This window comes from Mus pahari, chromosome 16, assembly GCF_900095145.1.
Source record: "Mus pahari chromosome 16, PAHARI_EIJ_v1.1, whole genome shotgun sequence".
NCBI classification, from domain to species: Eukaryota; Metazoa; Chordata; class Mammalia; order Rodentia; family Muridae; genus Mus; species Mus pahari.
Genome location: NC_034605.1, coordinates 3,971,729 through 3,997,247, shown reverse-complemented (window position 1 = coordinate 3,997,247; position 25,519 = coordinate 3,971,729). Strand labels below are relative to the sequence as shown.

Here is a 25,519-nt window from a genome sequence, read left to right as displayed (position 1 = left end):
TTCCTCTGTTGAGGGACATCTGGGTTCTTTCCAGCTTCTGGCTATTATAAATAAGGCTGCTATGAACATAGTGGAGCATGTGTCCTTATTATGTGTCCAGTTGGAACATCTTCTGGGTATATGCCCAGAAGAGATATTGTTGGGTCCTCCGGTAGTACTATGTCCAATTTTCTGAGGAACCGCCAGACTGATTTCCAGAGTGCAGACCTGAGACTCTTAATAGCTTGAACTAATTTAAGCTTAATAAAGCCAAACAGCGGAAGGAATCAAGCTGTTTATGGCTCACCACAGAGCCATACTCAGACTTATGTAAGTAGGATCCACCTGTGCCCCATACTTTGCTTTGGTGACCTGTCATTCTCAGGAGAAGCAGTCCCTGTGCTAATTTCTCTGTTGAATGCTGCTAATGCTGCTGCTGCTGCTGCTGCTGCTGCTGCTGTTGTCGTTGTTGTTGTTGTTGTTGTTGTTGTTGTTGTTGTTGTTGTTGTTTGGGCTGCATTGTTTAAAAAGAAAATCTATTTACAGACTGACTCTTTAATTCCTTGTTCTTGATCTTTGTTCTTAGTGTTCCTGGATAAGTATCAGTGATGCATTTTTGATTATCAATCTTTACAGTCCCTGTACTATACAGCAAACCCACACCCCGTCCTCTCGTGATATTTGTGTTAACACGAGGGGTATGTTTTCTGTCTAGCATAACTATGTACTTAGATTTTTAATCTGCAAAATTTCCTCTGTTGCTGTGAAATACAATTTTACAGTATTACTAGCACTGGTGCAAAGTATTAAGTATGGATTATCTAAGTATGTTCTTAATAGATGGGAAAAATAAAACATAATTTTACACATATGTCCATAGAATTCTGTTATCTAGTGTAACACTTGAAGAACTTTTTGAACCAGTGGCCTCGCACATGATAGGCAAGTGCTTTGTCACTAAGCCATAGCCCAGCCCTAAAGTTCTGCTGAGACAACCTGAAGTCCATAGCTTCCTTTTTATTTATTTAGTAGGAATTGAATCAAGAACTTCACTCATACTAGTCAAGCAGAAACTTTTCTTTTATAAGATTTATTTATTTATTTTATGTATGTGAGTACACTGTAGCTGAACAAGTGGTTGTGAACCTGCATGTGGTTGTTGGGAATTGAATTTTTAGGACTTCTGTTTGCTCCGGTCAGCCTGGCTCACTCAATCCCTGCTTACTCCAGCCCAAAGATTTTTTTGTTTTGTTTTGTTTTTTGTTTTTTGAGACAGAGTTTCTCTGTATAGCCCTGGCTGTCCTGGATCTCACTCTGTAGACCAGACTGGCCTCNAACTCAGAAATCTGCCTGCCTCTTCCTCCCAAGTGCTGGGATTAAAGGCATGCATCACCACCACCCAGCCAAAGATTTATTTATTATTATAGATAAGTACACTGTACCTATCTTCAGACACACCAGAAGAGGGCATGAGATCCCATTATGGGTAGTTGTGAGCCACCTTGCAGTTGCTAGGATTTGAACTCAAGACCTTTGGAAGAGCAGTCAGTGCTCTTACCCACTGAGTCATCTCACTAGCCCAAGCAGAAACTTTAGAAGAATAACTAAAGGAGTTTTCATTTTGTGTGTGGATTAATTCATGAACTCATTATAAATTATGTACCAGAGACACATAGAAAAATAAGCAAAATGCTGCAAACTGTAAGACCTAGTTGGAGAGTATTCAGACAGGCAAAATGCAGGTCAGCGGCAGGAAGGATTGTCCTGAGGAAATGAGAATTTTGAAGAGAAAACCTCTCCCTAGAAGACTGCTGTATTTCTAACTATTTGGTTTTCAAAATCTATATTTCTAGCTATTTGGTTTTAATTATATTTTAAATAATATTTAAGCCAAAATCTTAAGAATTAATAGGATTTTTTTTTGCAGGTAGAAATAGAATGAAAGACATGTCAAATGTGAACATGTAGGTAAAATGATCTGATCAGAAAATGGATCTTCTCATTTATTTCAAAGTATGAGATCCACAGAAAATAATAACCATGGAGGACTCTGAGAGCTGGAGCTTAGGGACAGAAGCTGATGCAGCATTGAAGAGCCAGCCATGTGTGGGCCTCAGCCCTAAGGATGTCAGTCATTAGACTTAGCACCAGTTTGAGGTGAAGAAGATCAAAAGAAGGATAAGAGATGACCCCAGCTTGTGTAGTTTTGGTGGGCAGCAGGGCAGTGCTTATGGTGGTAGAAAGGTGTTTAAGGGCAAAGATACCTTTGTAGTATGATTTATCACATGACAAACTGAGCCTTGCTGGGATATATCAAACAAGTTGACTAGCTTATCCTCACAACTGGAGTGAACTGAAAATCAGCTACAGGGACAAAACTGCATACATAAACTTAAAGTAAGTCATTAAAGTACCAGCTACAAGGAAATAGAGGACTGTGTGTATAAATCCTGTCTCTGTACGTGTGGGATAGACAGATGGAGCAAGACATAGAAAGAAGCTCTTCAAATGATCAGGTCTCAAGAAAGCCACACGGGAACAGGTAAGAGCAGCAGAGTGATGGTGTGGTGGCCTCTCTGCGGAATAGCCACCTATCTACACTAGCAGGGCAGAGGTCAGCGCTATGGGCAGAGAAGAGAGAGCTAAAGACTGAAATTGCAGACAACTTTTCCATGGAACTTGGAGATATGGCTCAGCATTTGAAGGCACATACTTCTCTAACAGAGGATATGAGTTAAGTTCCCAACACCCACTTCAGGACACTGACAACCATCCAGTTCCAGGAGATCAAATGCTACTGGCTTTTCTAGGCATCTGCATTCACATGTGCATACCCCACCCACCCCCCATATACACACATACAGAGAGAGAAAGGGGGAAGGGGGAGGGAGGGAGGAGGAAGGAGAGAGAGGAGAGAGAGATTCTTAAAAGTTTTTGAAAATTGCATCATTGCTAAGGAAATGGTTTTTAAGATGGACAAAGCATAAATATTTTTTCTAGACTGAACGGAAGAATCCAGAAACAAGAGGTAAGCATGGCACTGAGGGATTAGGGTGGGAAGGCAGAGTGGAGGGCTGTGACAGTCACAGAACACTCCCTGGACATGTGAGTCCTATGCTGATCTCACAGATGAATCTCTCTGATAACACTCCCCAGCCCTTGCCTTTTCCTCTCTCCAAGCACCAAAGTGCACAGGATAAAAGGCGGGCCTTAAAACAAAGAACTGGTACATTTAGAGCTTTCCAACTGGCACTAACAAGTCTTTCCAAAGATTAGATGTTAGCCTGGCCATTCTGCCCAGTACTTTCAACCCAGCTAAATAGGACTTACCCCTGGAAGCCCTCAGGAAAAAACAAGAGAACTTGGGCTCACTGGGTCAGTATTTCAACCCCAGCCAAGTGTATTATAGATCCTGCCTTGATTTGTCTACCTGGTTAACATCTTACGAATGCCTTTCCCATTCTCAGTTCTCCTTCCAAAGCCTGTTTTTTGGGACTGTACTTGGAATCCACCCCCTTTTCTGTGTGTATGCTTTCCAAAGTGATAAGTATTGGGGGAAATGCATCCATAGCCAGGCCAGTACATCTCCACCGCCTGGGAAGCTGAGGCAGAAGGAGCGCAAGTTTAAGGCCAGCCTCGTCCACTTAGTAAGACCTGTCATCAAAGAGAGCTGAGGCTAATCTCGCTAATACAGCACTTGCTCGGTCCTCTGTACAATTCCTAGGACTGCAGAATATGGGGAGAGAGGGGGTAACTCATTGAGTGTAAAACTGGACTTGTAACAGCCCCATAAGTCTGCCTTTGATGACTATGTGTAGTCCTGCTTCAATGAATCTGCTAGTCATGGATTAAAAAGAGCTTCTGAGGCATGAGGAAAACTCAGCAGAATTGGGAACATACCAGAAGTTGGAGCAGGAAAGTACTTATCTCACATCTAGGTGAAATGTTTAGTATCTAGGTCTGGAAACAGAGAGATTCCTAATCAGGGTAGAAGTTTAAAAAACAGTATATATATAGTTTAAAAAGTTTAAAAAACAGTGTGTGTGTGTGTGTATATATATATATATATATATATATATATATATATATATATATATATATATAATGCCCTTGTCATTATACAGATTGCTGACACCTTGAGAAGAGTCAGTAGAGCTAATCACTTAATTTTCTCACTTTTAAGATGGAATTGTTTCACTTTCCTCATTGAAATACTGAGGTGTAGTATACATGAGTTTATATACATATGCGTACATATATACATACATATATGTTTGCATACAGCACTGTTCCTGGAGGACTGAGGAAGTCAAACCCTTCTGCAGGCTTCCTATAAGTGCTAGAATATGACTAGAAATGCTAGTGCTATTTTCTCACTGTTCCCCTTTAGTGCTCCCACAATGCTTAAAATGCAGGCTGGAAGACTAAGCTCTCCTGGCCAAAGACAAAGCAGCACTACTGGGTAAACAGAGTGAGGCACCCATGTCTGACTGCTGGCTACTTACAGAGACAAAGCTTTGCTGATATGCATTCTCTTACTGATAAGCCCACATCTCTGTTTCCAAATGACATGAACTTTTGAGATTCTGTTACCCAAAGGAAAGATGCTGTCATAGCAATGGTCATCCTCTTATCTGGGAAAACTCTCCCTTTCTACCATGAGGAAGGCCAGGCATTAGGCAGGTCATTACTAAAGCACTCACACTCTTGTTCCCTGGGGCCACAGTCTGGTCATATCTAATAAGCACAAAAGTCCTCATGGTCATCTCTCCAGACACCTTCTTCATAATCCTGACAAGGAGCCAGAGGCTAAAGGATAGTTTGTCTGAGGAGAGGATGCTTGCCAACAGGTGTTGAGACAGTTACTTCTGCACTATGAAAGACTTGGGCAAGAGTTTCTAGAAAACAAGTCCTCTGTTTCTGGATCTCTATATTTCCATCTTCTCACCCCTGTCAGTAGTTGTCAACTTCATTTTCAGTCTATAGCCATGACCATTGTAAAAGCACAAGTCTGTCTGGGGGCAACTGAGCAGGGTAACATACTTTGTTAAAGACAGGATCTCACTAAGTATCTCTGGCCAGCTTGAACACTATTAGACCAAGCTGGCCTTGAACTTAGAGAGATCCAACTGCATCTGCCCCCGCCTCTTGCCCTCTTCCCTCTGCCCTCTGCTCTCTGCTCTCTGCCCGCCTGTCACTGCTTCCCAGTTGCTGGCATGTAGCATGCCCCACCACAGCTGGCTTAGTACTTTTATTTTTATAAATCATGAACAAAATAGTATTTAGGTATCAGTGATCTCTTTTTTTCTACTCCATTCTTAACAGACCTGTGTGAGGTAAAATTATATAAAATGACTTTCAAACCCGAGCCCTCAGAGGCCATTTTCATTCTTAAGTGTGTCTTCTTGGGACTGGAAAACATACTAAAAATAACACCTGGCTTATTGACAGTTACTGTGATAGAATCCTTTCAAGTAAACTAGTTGAAAGACTATTGAGACAACTTAGTATGTTCAAAGTATGGGATTATCCACATTGATTTCTCCTCTCCCAAAATTTTGGCTCTGGAATAAAAAATTTCAAAACCAATTTCAAGTCAGCATCTAGTGCTGAGACAGAATTTTCCTCTCTGACCTGAGAAGCCTCTGCCCCAGTGCTGCATCGAGTCACATATACTTCCCACCAAACGGGCAGTGAAAGGCGTCACCAGTGTACATGGATAAGACACAGGCCACAGATGGTCAAGTACTGAGCGGACACCAACTCGAAACCTTTTATACTATTGTCTAACACACTCTCCTTTTCCACCCAGCACGCCCTCCCTCCCCCTTCCCAAAAACCTTTTCAGAAATAAGTTAAAATAAGAAGTATGGTTATTGGAGAATAATTCGGCCCCCAGGAGGAGAGACGCTCTGTTATTTCATTAATGCCCCAGGGTTGTGATTAGCTAATAATGACAGTGCCTATGTCACTGCATAATTATTCTGCTGCTCACGTTGTTTCCCTGCACTGTTGGAATATAGCATCCAAGCTGATCAGAGACAAGACAGCAACCACAGGCTTCAGTCTTACATTTAGTAGATATTTTCTCTGTATTTACGATTGTTTTGTTTCCTAAACCACAAAGACACTGCTTTCACGATCTAATTATTTTGTGGAGAGTTGTTAATGAATGCACTGAAGGCAATTCTTGCTCTTTCTGCTACTGTTGTTTTATGTAGCTTAAAAGAAAACTCTTCCTGCCTGGAAAATGTAGGGAAGAGGGTCAATAAAAGAAAATCTAGGTTTTCCCTGTGAATGTTCTGTAGAGTTGTCCTAGCACCTGCAGGTACACAAGTAAAGGGAATGTCTTAAAGAAGAAAAAGTCTTCAGTAAAGAGGTGGCCCGTGTGAAAGATGAACAAACCCCTAATGCACTTTCTCTGCCTTCTATGGCATATCTGACTCTTTACGGGATTAAGTACAGACCATTCATTCCTAGCAGTCCGCAGTCAGTCTTCCCCAGCAGGAATGATGGTCACTATCCTACCTTTTGTAGACTATAAGAAAGGAGCAAGGAAGCTTCTTGGAGTGTTTCCAATGGGTCTTCAGGCAAGTGACGTCACCAGATGGGCTTGGATTTGGGCCTCCCATCCCCTGCGTATGCAAGCTGAGAGTAGACATGTATTCATGTCCTCCCAAGAGTTGTGTCAGAAGAATGAAAGTGTCTCTGCCCCCATTCTGGTGACACGAAGGCAGCATCTGGCTTCATCAGTTTTCTTTTTAAATACCTTATTTTATTTGGCATATAGCAGAAAGAAACAGTTTGGTAAGTCTTCACTGAGCCACTGCTTCTTCTGAGTCATTAGGAGCCCATCAGTAAGGCTGTAACCCAAAGAGAGATGTGCCCTTAGCTGTCTAAGATCTGCAAATCAGCTTTGCTGTAAGAAAACTGGGTGAGAACATCCTAGCCCTCTGCCTCAGCCTTCCATTCATTCATTTAGCAGATACTTAGTGTCTACTATGTGTCATTGTTCTGTGGTTCTAGGAAATTAAAACAGGCATAAGCCTCTATTCTTTAATGTGCTTGCCTTCTAGTAGGATTTTTAATACATAGAATAGAGCCACACCCATTACAGTTTTTTTAACTCTGATTTTTCCCTGACTCCCAACTGTTTTTGTTTTTCCGGTCATAAGCCAAACCTGACCTCTCTCCATAAACCTTCACTGTCATATGACTCAAAGTAAATTTTATACAAAACCAGTTCTATGGGAAATTGACTGAACCACATCAGACATCCCTGAGACCAGTGTTTCCCAATCATTCATACAAAAGGAGTGTGAAGATGGTTTTCTGAAATCAGATTTCTGAGCACCCCCCCCACACACACACACACACTCATAGTGTTTTCAGTGGATTTAATGAGCCCCAAGGAGCTCCTGATTCTGATGTGGGAAGTCCTAACTACCTCTTAAAAACAAACAAACAAAACCTTTATCACTAAGCACATATGGTTACAGCTATCTGTTTCCAAAACAACCAGGATCACCCAGATGGCCCAAGTAGCACCTAGCCTCACTGGCTTCCGGGTTTACACCACAAAAATCTGGCCTTTGTGGTGGTTCATTTGGAATTGCAGAGGCATTTGCTAGTAAATATCCCTTGGACAGAAGACAGAAATTACAAATATGGCAAGCAAGGTGACATAAAACTGCATAGATACCTTTGATCCTCACTATCTAAATAGAGCTGAGCATTTCACATCTTCATTTAATGTCATAAATAAAATTGAAAGCTTTGCAAAAGTTGTGCCTTGAACTGTGAGAATTCTGCCTCATTGAAGTGCTCATTTTGGAGATGGAAGCCATGTTTAGAACAAGTAAAAAAATGAAGAGCTTTTTAAAGCTGACTGAAGGGATTTCTGAAGCTACCAAAGCTAGCTGCAAGGTGTGCAGCAAGCCCTTTGTATGTGATTGTTAGGTCTCTGCATTCATGTCTTTACAAGTACATGCAACATGTCTCTGGGACAGCTCCACTCATTTTAGACGACATCTATTCTCAGCTATGTCTCCGTATTAACCTGAAATCTGCCACTGTAATTTCCATCCACTGATCCTAATTTTGATCTCCCTAACTACAAAGAATACTTTATTGATGTCAGAACCTAAGACTGTTTCATCCCTTGGTTTCCTCTTTATGAACTAAATATTACATTTTAAATTTTCTCCTTCCTTAACTTTCATATCTGATCATCTTCCTGGATATTCTCAAAACTACACGCACGTGCACACAGTTTGAGGGATGGTGTATTTCTGGGTAACTAGGTTGGCAGTAAAAGCTACAGAGTTTGTCACTGTTTATCTAGTTACCAAAGGGTAGGGAAGCATTGGATCTTCAAATGTTGCTGAATGATGCTGTGGTGGTACATTTTTCTTCAGGACAGAATGGCCGGAGGTTTCCCAGCAGTTTCACCCCCTGCTGTGTAGCAAGCACCATTGCCATCTCCTCTGACTCTCATGCCCACTCCCAGAAACGTTGAGAACTAATGCTAAGCCTCCATTAAATTGAGATTCCCTACTATCTCGTAGATTGGAAGCAACAGAGTCAAAAACATTAACGGTAGATCTAGGACCTACAAGCAAATTTGTTGCCTCCATAAGTAAATCTCTGCAATACCCACAAAGTCGATCAAAAACGTAAAATAGGATTTTAAGTTAAATATCAACAAAGTGTTAACCCTCAATAGTTAATGAGCTGCGTGTAAATCTGGGTTCACAGCACCTAACACCTGGTATGCACTCAAAAAGCATTAGATGCCAGCATTGTTAGTGCTGTTCCTAAGGAAAGGGAGTTCTTCTTTTCTGTTACTGATTACCACAAGTGTATGTGCTTCAAAAACATCTTAAAGTTCTACAGAAAAATAATGCAGCCCAGTCACTGGCCTGACATCAGAATCCTGCCAGTCGCATCCTTCAGGTGCCCAAGCACTCCCTCGCCCAGCTTCTGGCCACTGGGCCGTCTCCATCTTCAGAGCCAGGAACTTTGGGCCAAATCCTTCTCGTGCTGCCACAGTCCTGGGGTTTTCTCTCCCAGTTCTCACTTCCACTTTATGGGACAATATCCTCATTTCAGTATCAGCCAACTAGTAATTCTAACTCCATCTTTAGCTTGTCTTTATCACGCACAGCCTAGTATATTCACAGGTTCTAGGAATTAAAGCCTGGGCAGTTAAAGCTCTCAAGAGAGAGCTTTGTTCTGCCTACCTCTTCCTTGAAAAAATAGCCTGTCTAGAACCAAAGCTTATCTGCCTGCCCAGGGCAGGAAAGAGAACGCCTGGGTTCTTTATCAAACATGGTGCCTATCAAAGCACCGTGCCATCTCATTTCATGAAGTTCAATGTTCTTGTGCTGGTCATTGTAGATGAGTGCATGATCTATCTTGCCAGTCTCTCCATTCCAGTAGTCACCTCTCTTCCCAAAAGCAAAGTGAAAATGATAATGGGAGAAGAGTTATGGTCTTTTCATGCCTGGAAATCTAGGGAAAGGAAAAAGGCATTTATCTATGGCACAAATCACCTTTGAAAGAAAGCAAACTCTCTATTGCTGAGATTGGAGCTCGGATCCTTGCATGTGGCAAACGTGTTCCATCTCTGATCTGTACCCCTAGACACAGATGAAACCTTCTTAACAAGGACTACTAATCCTACCTGTCCTCATTTGCTGGTTAAAAAGGATTTCTGTTTATATCTGCATGAAAAGTCACGTGGTCTTTCTGTGGACCCTGTTCACAGCTAGAATTCTAGCTGCCATATGTACCCCTCATGTGTACTGAGTCAGTCCATTCAACTCCATAATCTATGCTTTTTATCCTTCAAGGAAAGACTTCTGACCACTTCTGAAAGACAAGACTTTTGTCTATTATATTTCATTTTCTTTCCTTTTAGCCAGCTTGCCGGAACCTACAAACTGGTAGGTAGGATGTAACCTGTAAAGCAGACCTCAAATGTCATGTATGACAGTTGTCATTGTTACAACATAAGCAAGGTAGAACAATATTGCTGGACCCACTTGCATGCCTCGTTAGTGTTGTGTTGCTCTGCAGCCTCTTGTATGAAGCAAAGCAGCCCCCTACCCATAGGCACTCTTGGAGAAGCAGCCAACATTTGACTACACATTTCCTGCCGTGCTCTTTTTGCATTTTGCAAATAGGTTTACTGAGAAAGTGAAAGACTTCAGTGGAGACTGAAGAGAATTTCAGGAGGACAGAATGCAGTTGCCTAAGTCAGTGTGTTGCCAGTCTACTAACCCTGAAACAGGGAAATGTGGGCTGATGGCATTTAGTTTGTTTCTGGGTTGCATGGAGGATTATCTTCTATGTTGTGCATCTACTAAACATTTAGTTTTTAAGTGCTTGACTGAGATCGTCACTGTGACAAATCTGAATTTAAACAGATTGTTAAAGTTTAAATGGTTTTAAAGGTAATTCCACATGCAATAGAAAGATCTCTTTGCAACTAAGACTAAAGTTAGGGCAAATTTCTAAAGTATTAGCAAGTGATACAGCATACATACATACAGCATACATACAGCATACTCTAAGGCACTTCATGCAGGTACCATCTCATAGTTTCATACTTAATTCTACTCTGCTCCTGTTCTTTGCCTTCTTCTACTAGGATTTCCAGAAAAAATAGTACAAGAAGATATGAGGAACTGTATTCAATCAACTTACTATAGTCAGTCCCAAGCATTTTTAAATTAAGTAGAAAACAAGGTGTAAACCCGACCTAGTCTTTTTTTTTTCTTTTTCTTTTTCTTTTTTTGGTTTTTCGAGACAGAGTTTCTCTGTGTAGCCCTGGCTGTCCTGGAACTCACTTTGTAGACCAGGCTGGCCTCGAACTCAGAATTCCGTCTGCCTCTGCCTCCCGAGTGCTGGGATTAAAGGCATGTGCCACCACGCCCAGCTAACCGACCTATTCTTTACACCTTGCTTCTTCATGGCTCATGACACAATGGTCCAGTGGTTCCAGGACCATCCCAGCACCACTCATATTCCCTAAGCCCAGGCTTGCTTGATACTGGAAGACCCCTAAATGCACCTCTCAAACTTAAAGGACCCCTATAATCATCCAGGAGTCACAGAATCTGTCAGTCTAGTGTCATTTTCTCTCTTGACACAGAATGAAACTCTTAAGATGAAGTAAGCTGCTGTTGAGTCTACCTCTTCTGTCTTAGATTCACTTATATATAGGCAGGCAGTGGACAGCTTCTGGCAACACTTTTGTCAGATGGCCAAGGGCCTGGATTTCCTCCTGTCCATGCCCCCTGCAAATTTGTTTTCTGTCTACTTCCCAGACTGTATAAGGATTATCTCATGTCTCAGCCTGTTGTCTCCATTCACATCTCTTTGCTCTGAGTGGTGTGAGGAAGAGAAAGAAAACTGAAGCTCTGAGCAAAGTCAGACTTGTGATCAGCGTGGTACCATTAGCATTGGAGGTACTGTACTGGCTGCATTCATCAGAAAGGAGTCCTTGAGCTTTGCTTTGGCCCTGATGAAATACAGGCTTTGTCAAAATATATGAAACTCCTTTGCAATGCAAGAGGTTAGGCCAATGTATTTCTTTTCATGTTCTATATTAGTCTCTTATGAGTGTAGCCAGTATAGCTTCTTATGGCTGCTGTTGACGGGATATGTGTTTTCTGGTCTTTAACAAACTTATGGATCTACTTCTAAAAGCAGTATGTGTTCAGTGGAAACTATACTTTAAAGTTGGAGTTGTGATCTTCTCCTGAGGTACTGATACATGGGTTCAGCATTTCCCGTGGTGGCGAACCACATTGCCATTCATCCACACAGTCACAAGGAGAAACATCAGGCCTCCAAGCTGTGTTACTGAGTCGGGATGCTCAGTAGAGTGGTGTAGCAAATACATTTCCAATTTGGGGTATTTTCCACTTCTGAATGGGATACTTGTTCTTTTGGCAGTCCAGGAGCGTCCATCTGTATTTCAAGTTGTTTATGTCTCTGAATCTTAAGTGTGTCTCCTTCCTTAGCATAGTTAAATCTCAGCTGGGGATTTTTGTTGAATACAGTCAGGTCATCTCTACCTTTCAGATAATACTGCTATAAATAAGACAAATCTGGATGTGTCCTTTTACTTTTTCTTTTTTCTGGCATGCCTATTCATTTCTCTAGTCTTCTTTATTTTATATTAAGTGAATATTTACTAATACAACATTTTAATTTTGTTAATGATTTTTCATGCTTTCAAATTTTATTACTTTAATGATTATTATAAATTATCAGAACATACATCTGGTTTATAGTCCTAATTTTAGTAAGATTTAAAAAAATGTTTCTCATATAATTCCTTTCAGCCTTTTAAATGTTACTTATATGAACAGTATGTTAAAAACCTAGCAACATAATATTATAATTATTTTCCATAATCTTATGTCTTTTAGAGAAACTCAATAAAGGAGAACAAGTAATAAATCTTTGTATTTCTAGGGTATTTGTGCCTCCTTGTTTACAATTTCTAGTTCTCTTCTTTCTCAAGACCTAAGAGCTCGGACTTTCATAGAATTTTCCTCCACCATTCTTACTTGTTTGTCTATTCTCAAATATATTACATTTCTTATACCATATACCTAATCATACAGGTATGTGCATCTTAGCCAAATTATCTTAGTTAAGAAGAAGAATCTAATAGACTTTACTAGTAAGTTGGTTACTTACTCTCAGGTCTGTGATATCTAAGACCTCTCGTTGTAACCCAAGGGTTTGATTAGTCCCTAGGGGACAGAGCTGACGCCCATTGAGCAATAGTTTGGTTTGGTTTAGTTGGTTGTTCTAATCTGGGAATTCTTTTCTCCATTTTTGGAAGATAATTTTGCTGGATATAATTTTAGCTGGCAGTTTGTTTTGGCTTTGCTTTTTTTCTAACATTGAGTATATCCTGTTATAAATGTATTGGTTCTACTGAGAAGTCAGCTGATTCTTGAATCCTCTGGTATAATGGTTTTTTTCTTCAGTGCTTTCAGAATTTCCTGTCTTTGACATTCAGGATTTGCACTTGTATATCTGGATATGGATCCTTTGTGACATAGCAGTTTACCATACTTACAATTGCTACATTTTTTGAGTGTATCAGTGTCTGTCACCAAACTTGGGAAATTATTAGCCATCATGCTTTGGGATGTTTTTCTAGTCTCTACTATCACCTTTTGCCTTGTGCTTTATGTTTATGTTAATGTGCTCAACAGTGTACCATAGCCTGTGAGCCTGTGTTCACTTTTTATTTTTCTCTCTGTCCTTTAGAATGTATATATTTTTTGATAGCTTCAAGTTCACTCATTCTTATACTGGTTCATATCTGCTTTTGAGCCCTGTGGTGAAATAAGTTATTGAAGCTCCTTTTCAGCTGTAGAATTTCCCTTTGTTTCTATTTTTGTCTTGTTGGGTTTTTTGTTGTTGGGTTTTTTTGTTTGTTTGTTTGTTTGTTTTGTTTGTTTTTCGAGACAAGGTTTCTCTGTGTAGCCCTGGCTGTCCTGGAACTCACTTTGTAGACCAGGCTGGCTTCAAACTCAGAATTCCGTCTGCCTCTGCCTCCCGAGTGCTGGGATTAAAGGCGTGCACCACCACCGCCTGGCTCGTTGGTAGTTTTTGATGATTAAACATTATTGAATAACTTTCTTTTTTCTTTAGGATTTCCTTTAGTTGAGTATCTTTTTAATATCTTCTTTGATTTCTTTACTTGCTAAGTCTTAATATCTGAACCCCTGTTGTTCTTCTGCTATGTATGGATTCTATCTCATTTCATGCCTTATATTATGATGTCTCCCTAACAACTGGGCATTTTAAATAGATAACAGAGCAAATCTAGTTCCTAATCTTCTTCATGCACTCCCAGACTGGCTTCTTGGTTGTTTATTTGCTTACAGCTTAGCAAGGTTGAGGCAGTAAAGTCTGTTGCTTTGCCACAGTGCCCTTTATACCATTCCTCATAGACATAGCCATGAGCTATGAGGAGTGGGTTGTGTCTTGTTTTTTGTGTTTTTCTTTCTTGAAATGGCTCTCCTCATTACCTCTTTGCCTGATATGTTAGGTTCCTAGCTGATATATCTCTCTGTTGTCACCACTCACAGTGTTGTTAGCCTTAGCACAATTCCAAATTGGGGGATTTTGTTTAGTTGTTGTTTGGAGGGTTGGTTGGTTGGGTTTTTTTTTTTCTTTTAGCCCCCAAAATCTGTTATGATTAAAGCCAGCCCTTGTAGGAAAACATGCCTTAACTCTTTCTCTTTCATTAGAACCATCAGCCTACTCAAATTTGCTTACCAAAAAAAAATTTTGTTCCCAGTAGCACTTTTAGCTTCAATTTTTCCATCTTTGTTTCTCATACTCTAGATGGAAACTCTGTGTTATTGTTTCAAAGTTGGTATAGGAACAATGGCTTGCTTTTCTTTGACACCTTTAATCTTCAGAAGAGCTTCTGTGCAATTGTCATAGGTTGCATTCTTCTTGACTTGCCTTTTTCTAGCACAGACTTTTTGCCTATAAGTGATGATGTGAAGGTAAAAATGAAGCCAGTATTTCCCTAGCAAGCTGTTTGGGGGAAGTCCTACATTCCTCATGGCTTACTGTATAACTTGTGCAGTACAGAACAGAAGGGAAGAGATTAGGGCTAATTAGAAATGGTGGAGTCTTTTTTTCCTGGAAGAGCCATAGTCCTGGATTTGGAGCTGTGAGGAGGGGAACCCTGCAGTGTCACTCTCAGTTGGACTGCTATTAAACTCATCTTCAGGACTGTGCTACTGGGACAGGTGATCCTGGAGAAGGGAATCTGGTGTAGACTGTGGCCTAAATACCACAGACTCCCTCAGTTCTTACAGGGACTTTTACACTTTTCTAGTAAAGGGAAAATGGATTTCTTGTTTTGTTAGGGCAGTGTCTAGAGATGGTAACCATAGCTCTTATAATAATATAATAATGAGAGAGGATCCACAGATGTTCTTACTTGTCCTTGAAGTTCTATAGTCATGCCACTTAAACTCACAGTTACGTTTGGTTTGTTTTCCTAGTATTTATTTCTGGTTTAGAATTCAAACATCCATCATGAATAGTTTTCCCACCTGATTCACTGGCAGTCTTGTCCAGGCACTTATATGTAGACTAACATTAGATAGAGTCTGTGGGAAATATGCCAGATATGTGTAATTTAGACAAGCTGGGTTATCAAAGAGAACTCGCACTGCAAGGGAGAAAACTAACATGTACAGTAAGATGTTGTTTGTACTTTAATCACATCAGCAAGTAGTGAATTAGTACAGGGAGCTGAGAGGTGAGTGCTTAAGCAATAGGACAAACTCAGGAAGCAGCACAATGAAGTAGCTTCGAATACTTTAGAAGTAATTGGTGAGTAGAAAAACTCGAGCAAAACTTTGTAAGACTCCTGGTGCATAAAGAATACAAGGAAGCTTATGGCCTATGGAGGCATCTAACAGAATGCCTAACCCCAAAAGGCTTAGTTGTTAGAATGAGATGAAGTTAGGAACTTACAAATAAAAATTCTGATCTCAAAACTTAGTGCTGAGAAGTGCTTTAGGTATGTCCCTCTGAGAATTATGAGCAGTGAGCAGGCCTCACGTGAGCGTTACATGGGTGATCAAAGTCCTCAGTCCATTTGAAAAGGCCTCTAGTATGTCCTGTCCCCTAGAGCTTTGTGTGATCAAATGGACACCATCCCTGAAAAGGCCTATCTTCAACCCAGACCTCAAAGATGTCCAGAAATAATTTTTCAATAATATTAAAGCTCACATTTAGAAATCATTAAATACAGTTAAACCAAGGACCAAGAGCAGGAATCAGAGGGCTGGCAAGATGACTCAGCAGTTAAAAGGGTTTGCTACTGTCATTAGGTGGCCCACAAGTGCCTATAACTCCAGCTCCAAGGGATCCAACTCCCTCTTCTGGTCTCTACAGGTACCAATATACATATGCTAATACACTAATGATAACATATAAATAAATGAGCAGTAAAAATCTTTTTTTTAAACTAGCAGAGTCAGAGTTGGGTAGTATATCTAGATCAACCCAAGACCTCTGGTATTAGAACTATTAGAGCATTAACAGAATGCAGTTACACTAATATGTTTCTAGAAACTTAAGGCATCTAAAAAGTTAAAATAGCAAATGATTATTGAAATGACCATACTGATGCTTCTAGAAATGTAAACTGTAATGTAATATACAGTGGCTATACGTCTAAAAAGACTTTACATACAGCTAAAGAAAAGTTTGGTGAGCAAAGTAGTTCAACATTCTCCTATAGTGGGACTAACAGAGGATAATCTAAACTTCCAGGGTTGTCATTCAAAATTTTCTTCAGGAAACCAAATGGAGCATACTCAGTGTGCTGGTGAAACAGATAGAGGCGGGCTATTGCAAGAGTGGAAACTGAAATTAAGGCCTTGTGCAGTGAGGCAGAGCCAGAGTTGGGAGCCCAGCCTACCATGTGATTGCTTCAGTTACCAAGTCCATGTGCCAAAGGGCCTACAAGTCAGTCCCATTTGTCTTTAACAGAAAAACTTGAAGGTCAGCGACACCACAGTTAGCCTGTTAGTGGCAACAGGTTTCTTTCCATTCCAGTTGTTTCTCACTTTGTGCTTTCTCTCTACCTTTCTCTCTTTTCAGTGGCTGCTTCAACCCCCAATTCCACTGCTGGTGCGGCCATGAATTCCTTGACCTCTCTTGGGACTCTACAAGGATTGGCTGGAGCCACTGTCGGATTGAATAATATTAATGCACTAGCAGGTACCATAAACAGTGAGTATTTGCTGCTCTGGTGGACAGCCTTCCCCTAAATTCTCCAGAAAATGGTCAGCCAGAATTGACCAAAAAAGGATATAAAATGGGGAGAACTAAAACTTGGGATGGAGGAGCACATGGTTCAACAGGCAGAAGCTTTCCCTTTGACTTTATCTCTAAACCGCCACACCCCACCCCCGGCTTCTCTCCACTGTGGAGTATGAGATCAAATCCTTAGAGTGCCAGGTTTGACAGGTAGCCTCAGGTTCCAAGAAGTTTGCTTTGGTTTTGGTTTCTCAGCCCTCCTTCAAGGCAGAGTGTTATAATAGAAAAGGTAATGGAGTGGAAGTTGGGAACCATATGTCCAGCTTTACTGCCAGTGAGCTCTAAGAGCTCAGGCAAATCACAGCTCCATCTCTGGCCTGCAGTCTCCAGTGGAAAATTGAAAACCCTGGGTCAGATGATATTGAGGTGCCCTTTAGTTTGAAAAAGCCAAAGTTTTCAGGCAAGAACCTAGTCCCTGAAAAACCAGAAATGAAACTGATTGACAAGAAGGTAGTGCAAGAAGGGGAATCTTTGTCATCAAGAACCTAGAGATGTGGAGCATCCACAGGACAGACTGAAGAGGGTGCCCTTAACTATGACAAGCAGCACAGGCCTTCCACAGAGAGCTTATCAAATTACACTTAATTCTGAAACAAGCTGGCTCATTTAGAAAGGTGGCTGGCCTCTGCCCACACAGCTAACTGTTCTGTTCTCCGGGTGCATGTGGGAATAGTGCCCAGGCCTGAGGATGAGTCACGCGTGAAGATCACATTTGGTGTAGGTATTTGCACTAGGGAGACTGAGCCTCAGCCACAAGGACAGCTAGCTTGCCTATCCATCCATTTGGTCCCCCTGGCTGCCCAGGAGATCCATAACAGCCAACGGAATTTCTGCATTGTGGACCTAGTTGTCTGCCAGGCAGCCCCAGCAATGTAACACTGCTTCAGTTTTTAATCTGAGGATGCTGGCCATTTGCCTCACTTTAAGCCATGAGTTAGTAAGTAGAAAACTGTCTTACTGAATGATCAGACCATAATTACTTTAAAGCAAAAACTGCAAGTTACATTTAAAAGTTCAAAAGGTAATAGCTTGAAGAGAAAAAAAAAAAAAAAGATTGTATCAGCAAGATGGTATGGCTCAAGTAAGGGTCCAACCACTGGAACCCCACCTAGTAGGAAGAGTCCACAAAGTTGTACAAGCTGTCCTCTGACCTCCACAAGCATATCCCACTCCCCTCCCACAGGCAATAAATATAATGAAAGTGTTTAAAGGGTCGAAAATGTATCCACATAAAGGTTAACTCATATAATCCTAGTAAGAAACCATATTTTAATAAGTAGACAATCTTCAGGTTTTATTAAATCTTTTCATTTAGATGCTCTAGGGAGGCCAAAAACAAAAACAAACAAACATAGTTTCATCTGATCCTGAAGAAAAAGAAATGTTTCCTTCCACGTATGATAGCTCTTAATTAGCATATAGTACCAGGCCTAGTAACCTGTGACAGCAGGATGTTTTATTCCAGTTAAAACTGCCTCCAGCTTTTACATTTTCCAGCAGCCACCTAGGAGCCTGGAGGCCCGGTCCTATTTCTGGTGCAGCTCCTCTTTTTGACCCTGTCCTACAGCAGTGCCAGCCTACTGCCCTTCACCCGGGTTTCGGATGTGTGTGCATCCATCCCTCATGCTGCTTCTCTTGCCCCAGGACCTAGTTCCCCTCAAACAAGGACTTTGATTTGATCGCCTGCCTGTCCTTGGTCTGCAGAGTCACAGGCCAGTGGGAATGGTTGTCCCCCTCAGCACGTGCTCTGACTGCTGTGTGTCCACATGTCCGTGTCCTGTCCCTCCACGCCTGCTTTGTTTTGTGTTGCCAGCCTTTTCCCATCCTTATTTTGAGGACCCAAGGGGAACTGTGTGGAATGATGAGAAACCACAGCTAGTCCTTGTGTGGGATCACATGTTACACAAAGTTTGCTCTGGCAAGGACAACAGTTTCAAATTGAGTTGCTGCTTTTCAGTTTTTATAATTTGGTTAATAGAAATATGCATAGTTCGTGACAAGAAAGAATGTTCTTAATTTCACATATCCCTACCTACCAGTCAGTGTGAACCATGTTTAATTAAAAATTATGCACAAATGGAAATCTATTCCTTCTTGATTGTTAAGTGTTACTAGTGCTAGTCTCCTCTCCAACCTCAGCATCAACTAGGTGGGAGCATTTACTATTTGTCTCAGATTAAATATTAAGGGGAACCCCTTCAGGGTGAAGTATCCTCAAAAGAGATGATGTCACCAGTTACAGATAATTCTCTCAAGGTAATCAAGAGATACTTTTTCAGTTCTTGTCAGCTTACATATTGTTTCCTCCCCAGCTGTGTCCCAGGAATGATTAGATATGTTACTGTGGCTAGTATATGATATGATCATGAGAGGAGTCTGGTTTTCTGAACAGAACCAGATATTTTCCATGAGCAAAGCAGCCAGAGAGGAAATAGGTAGATGACACATCTTAGCCTAGACTTGGACCACATCCCTGCTAGAAGGCCAGCCCTTCTCTAAAAGGGTTCACAGATGAGTTGCTAGGTTAAATTATTTGAAAAACTTACCTTTCCCTTGTATATTAATGAGTGAAGCTAAAAAGTACAGCCAGCTAAAGGTAAAGCCAGATCAGCAAGACCAAAAAGAACATGGGTCATTCAGGGCTTGCATCTAGATCATTTGATTAATATATAAACATAGGTATATCTTTTATATTTTGTATATTAATATCTAAATTAAGATAAAAATGCTCTGAGCACCATTTATCCACCAAGAGCCTCTATCTGATGACTTTTTCTAAATATAAGTGAAATGCACCTTTCCTTTTCTTGGTTCAAATTATGTGATTCTTCTACATGGCTTAACATGTGGTCCTTAAAACTATGATTCTTTTACTGTAACAAGTCATAAACACTTGGCAGAGTCATTTTCAAATTCCTTTATGCGGCTAAGAGAGGACTTAAGCACACTACCCTCGCTTACACTGCTCTTTATTTGCATTGTGCAGTCATTGTTTTGATCTGTCTCCTAGCAGTTTATGAAGACGAATGTCACTCTGTACCAGAGCACATTTGTGATCTTACCAACATAGTCAAATATGGAAGTGAAACTAACTGTATTCATATTCATCTTCCATAATTTCAGTTACTTTCCCCAGATCCTCATTTATTAGCTTCTAGCTTAGCAGGCTAGATGTGTTCTAATACATTCCTTACTTTTTCTCTCTTGTATGTGATCTATATCGCCTAAAAGAGTGGCTTGCAAATAAATGTCATCTGCTTATGGTCACTCCTTCTAGTTCTGCTTAGCACCATCTCCACAGTTCTGACAAGAATACTTGTTTATATTCTTGGGTGTGTCTGCCATTTTAACTAATTTAGGTCTGTAAGTGAAGACCTCTGAAGAGTAATTAAATGTCACAACTTAATAGTCAGGTGACACATCAACTCTATTGTAAGGCCAACTATCTAGACCTCTCTTACAGAAAGAAGTCTGTCACACCTTTCATTGTATCCAGTTTTCTTTATCTAAATCGCATGAGTGAGAATTTAGGTGACTAGTGGAAATACTTGATCCATTCAGTGTTCTCACAGTAAAGCTTTCTTTTTTAAAATGGAAATATTTTATTCAACTAAACTTTCTCAAACCTCTGCTTCTATTGTCTGAGGCTTTTAGAGATAATCAGATGTTGACAGCTGAATTGATAAGTGTTAAGTTTGATGCCATGATTATTTAATGTAGAATAACACCACCTAATTTATAAGAGTTGCTCTCCACAGCTGAAGTCCTCCGATGCTTCTCCAGATGCGTCCATGCGGTTCTTACCTGTTACTCCCTGAACTTAGCCAACCCATAGCCTCCAGGATTTTAAAATATAGTTTCCAAGATAGTATAAATATTCTCAATGTACCTGTGTTTGAAAGAACTTTTTCACCCCTCTTTATTCTTTATTCAAGAAAAGATTTATGTCATAGAAGAGGGAAGCTTTAGGCTGGGACAACCAAGCTGTCCCAGAGGTCCGTATCTGCACAGGTACCTGACCTCCCACCTTGGCATCTCTGCTCCATCTATTTCAGTGTCACCTAGTAACTGCCCCCAAGCATGTAAGGCTAGTTGTCTTCTACATACATAGCAGCAGTAGAAGCAAGCAGAGCGTCTAGAAAGTTGGTCTAGGTTAGAGCATATAGTCTAAGAACACAACCAGCCATGACAACATCCTACCCAGAAGGATGGAGGACAGGGCTGGAATGTTGCCTGGTGGAGCTGCAGGCCTCCCACATTTTGTTCTGAAAGATTTGAAGTTCATTGTGTTTCTGATTCAAGAGGTGGAAAATGACAAAATGGGGAGAATTCCAAGCTGCAGCCTAAGTCGAGTCCTTTTACACAGGACTTAGGTGACAGTGTGTGGACACTCCACAGCCCTTATCTGACAAGCTATGACAGGTAGATTTGGAGGTATTCATTAGAGTAGCTTAGGCCTCAGAATATCCATGTCAGGCAGCTGGGCTACCCAGAGTTCCACAGGCTGCTGTGCATACATGAAACCATATCCTTCCAGAATTTCCTCCTCTAGAGGGATCGAGTCCACAGCTTGACGGCCTGCACCCCAATACCTGCTGTGGAGCTGAAAGGCCCACTCCACGGTTCCAGGCCGGCTTGCATACTCAGAAGTGTCTTACACATGCTGAGCAGTGTGCGTGCACCCCAGCCAAAAGGGAGGAGAGAGTTGCTCTCTAGGCCTTTGGCAGCCACAATAGGGATGGGTAGGAAGAAAAGGCAGTAGTGCAAATGTGGTTCAGTGGTGTCTGAGGAATCACTGAAGTAATGAGTGGACGGACTCTCACCTCTGTAACAGTGCTTGTTTGCATGACTGCATAGACGAGAACAGACTTCTTCTTACTGAGCACCTAGAGGAGGGCCTCTTACTGTGCTTAGCTGCTGAATGACTTGGGATTACTTCTTTTCATCCTTGAGTTCTACAGCCTTTTCCTTACCCAGCCTCTGTGAAGAGTCTGTTGTATTGCTCCTCAAGGCCCAGTTCAGTCTTCTTCAGGGCTCCAAACCCAGAGCATTAGGAGAGCTCTCTGCTGCTAAGTCATGGTGGACTTCCTGTCCCATGCCTTGTCCTTTTAGTCTGAGAGAGGAAGTTGTCAGCAGCATAAGCACATGTGGTGTAACTAGGACTCCCCACTTCCTCTCTCCTGAGGACTGCAGGTGGTGACACTAAAGGGATTGCTGACTTGGTTCCCCTGTCCTTGCCAGGATCTTTACTCTACCCTCCATTGCCGTCAAGACTAACATCATTCAGTATGTTCTTCTCAGGAACAAATCTAAAAACAAAACAAAAGCCTTTTTAATCAAAATGAAACCAAAGGTAACATTACATATTCCATGTCCTGAATTCATGTGAAAGTTCATACTCCATGAAGCATTGTTTTGACAGAGTATTCTAGGAAAATATCACAGTCAGCAAGCAGAGTAGAGCAGCCAGGATACAAGGACAGAATTACATACTGGGCTACATTCAGACCCCTCAGCTGCTGCCAGAATCCCCATTTATAGACAGTGTCGTTCCAGCTCGCTAGAAACCATGACACTGATTACTCTATGTGTGTGCACACATGCACACACACACCTTACATGGGGTGTGAGCAGCCTAGAGTGCCCTGTTCATCTGTTCTGAACCAGCTGGGTTATGTATTCCCAGTTCTTCACATCACCCTTAACTAGAAAAGTCGTGTCGATGGCACTGACTCAGGTGCAGGACTAAGACCTTGTCTGCTCCACCACTTCCTCATCACACAGCTTAAATGTAAATGGTCTCTCTGCTCCCAAGCCTCCTGAACCAAGTCACTGCACAGCAGTGGACATGTGTGTTAGGCCTCAGTCACTAAGGTTTGGTTGGGTTGGGTTTGGGTTTTCTTTTATATGCTTCCAAGATCTAAGAAGCACAGGTATATATTTATATATTTCAAAGAGATCCCGGTGGGACTTGCCAGCAGCACACTGCATGGAGTGGTTCTGTCTGACTGCAGGGCCTCACCGGCGAAGGGAGGGAGAGTTATCATTGTTTAATTCTTTTTCCTCCACATTATTGTGATTTATTTCTCCATGTGTATCGTTTCTGTGTGGTTTGGTTTTGTTTTGTTCTTTCTGTTGGTTTAATTGTTGTGTGAGCTGCATGCACTTGCTGTTGTACTGTGTCAAATGATTCTCTGACTTCCTTTGGAAAGCACTAATGAATAAGTGCTATTTCTCTTCTCTATTGTTGGGTTTTTTGTAAAGTTGCTCAAATGCTCTCAGGTATGGCGGCTCTGAATGGAGGACTTGGCGCCACAGGCTTGACGAATGGTACGGCTGGCACCATGGACGCCCTGACCCAGGCCTACTCAGGAATTCAGCAGTATGCGGCAGCTGCACTGCCCACTTTGTACAGCCAGAGCTTGCTGCAACAGCAGAGTGCTGCAGGCAGCCAGAAGGAAGGTAGGTAGCTCTCTGTACCCCAGGGCCTGGCGGGGCCAGCCAGACTTGCATTTGCCTTTAGAGCATGCCTGAAAGACAGTGATTTGAACCAGTGTCTTAAGAGGAATCACCTGCTTAATGTCTAGTATCCATGTTAAAAGTCTCAAGCATTAGCCCTTTTAAAAAAAGTTTTATGTTCATCTTGTATTTTTTTTCACTCATCCTGAAGTTCTTATCTATCAGGTGTTTACAGGAAATTACTTACTAGTTGCTACCATCAAAAATGCCTCGAACATCCTCTCTTCAGTCAGCACGAGCTCTCAGTCTCCTCTCCTCATAGAAATCCCTCAGTAAGAGGGTACCATTTGATTCAGGCTGGTGCAGGGTAAGAATTTCTCTCCTGAATTCCCTAGGTTCTTGGGGTCCACATCCTTTGAAGTTGGTACCTGCCTCTCAGAAAGCAAGAGTTCTGACTAATGATAGAATCCAGTTAGAACTGACTTAGACTGTGGGGAGGATGTCTTCTGGGAAAGAGAGTAAGTGGTGGATCACCTGGTAGCAGTCAGCTGCTTGCTATTCTCTTTCTGACTTGTTCAGAAGACAGGAGAAGAGCCTTCTTATTCTTCCCTTCTACCTTCACAGCATAGTTACTAACTGCTTCTGCTTAGATATTTATATAAGGTGTCTGATAATCAGTAATCTGACGTCATGGTTTTATTCTGTAAAGTTAAGATGTTTAAGGAGAGAGAACTTAAAAGTGTATAAAATAGAAAATAAAATTTCCTTTGACAATGAGCGTAGAGATCTTCAAAAAAGAAAAAGTACATGAGACCTATATTACTTCTCATTGCTTCAGCCTGCCACCCCCTTCCTCTTAGCTGTGACATCGTTTGTAGGTTTTGTGCTCTTTTGTAGGTTTTCAACTATGCATAGCTATTTGGACAACTGTGTTTCACTGGGTGTTTGAAAGGGACCCCATGTTATGAACACCACAAGACCATCTTTTTTTAATCTCTGTAGGGTCTGCGAGCCGCTGAGAAATAAGCACTATAGGAGACCCGTAAGGAACAGAGCTAAGACCCCTGGATGGTTCTGGAGAGTGCCAGGTCTCCTTGTCATCTAGCATGGCTTTACAGGACAATATAACTGTCACTCAGACATAGCTGCCTCAGCCTTAAGCTGAGCCTTAAGCTCAGCCACTACCTTAAGCTGCTTGTCTTTGACTAATAAGGACAGGATACCCTGCTCGCCAAGTCCTAACTCTGGCCTAGGGATGTCGGTTACCAGCGTGGTGTGCTAGGGCTCTTTATTGTGGTGCTAGTGATAGCTTTGGGTTGGTTGGTTTGGTTGGTTTGGTTTGCTCCTGCCCCATCCCTGTCTCTTACTTCTCACATCTCTCTCTCTCAATCATCTTCTCATCCAGTTAATCTAGAAAAGAATATCATCCCTCTGCCATAAGTTTAAGTAAAATGTAATTTAAAATGCAAATAATAACAAGGGGGAGAACAGGTCTCCTACTCAGCGGATTTTCAGATTCCCTAATCCACAGCTCTGTCCTCATGCTGACCTTTGGTCAAAGCTGAAATGTACCCTGAAGGATTTAGTCATGGACTCTGGTGTATTCTTCCACCACAAGAAAAATGAACTGTTTAGACTTGACAAATTATTGAAGTTAATGTTTCCATAACTAGATTTTGTGAAGGGCTATAAGCTTCCTATGGAGGTAAATGTGAGGAAAGCCCATCACATCTCATGCCATTGTGAACACTCTGTACCCACTCACGTACCCCATCTACCTCCCTTTACAGGAAGCAGGTTTTACACCCACAAGTAGTTGCAGCCCCCGGCACCCGGCAGGAGGCCTGTTGGCACTGGTGGTTTGCTTTGTTCTAGCAGATAGGTACCTCTGGGCCTGGGGGGGGGGGGTGTGCTACACCCTGTGAGGGATACATAATGCAACAACAGCCCGTAGGGACCAGTAACACAACACAACTGCCAGTCACGGTGTGCTGGGAGATGGTAGACAGAAGGGTGAGTTGTGAAGAGTTTGTATTGCTTTTAGTGATTTTGGTATCCACTACTACACCAGCTGCTTGCAGTGATGGCTTTTCTATGTGAAACTGCTTTTTTTTTCCTCAGTTTAGGAGGGTTAAAAGAGCAAACTTCTTCTTGGTAAAGGGACGCCAGAAGAGAGGAATAAAGAAGATGT

General features: G+C 41.6%; 1 protein-coding gene across 25 annotated transcripts in view; it reads left to right on the top strand.

Annotated features, from left to right (window-relative positions):
* Celf2 (CUGBP Elav-like family member 2) overlaps nt 1–25,519 on the top strand; it is an 842,569-nt gene that overhangs the window by 805,357 nt on the left and 11,693 nt on the right. For 9 of the 25 annotated variants that reach the window (XM_029547668.1, XM_029547661.1, XM_029547663.1 and 6 more), the window contains 2 exons: nt 16,651–16,782; nt 23,134–23,331. In XM_029547668.1, the coding sequence (XP_029403528.1) occupies nt 16,651–16,782; nt 23,134–23,331 (330 nt within the window). The remainder of the gene's footprint in view (nt 1–16,650; nt 16,783–23,133; nt 23,332–25,519) is intronic. The other 16 variants (XM_021215268.2, XM_021215269.2, XM_021215261.2 and 13 more) reach the window with 3 other exon arrangements.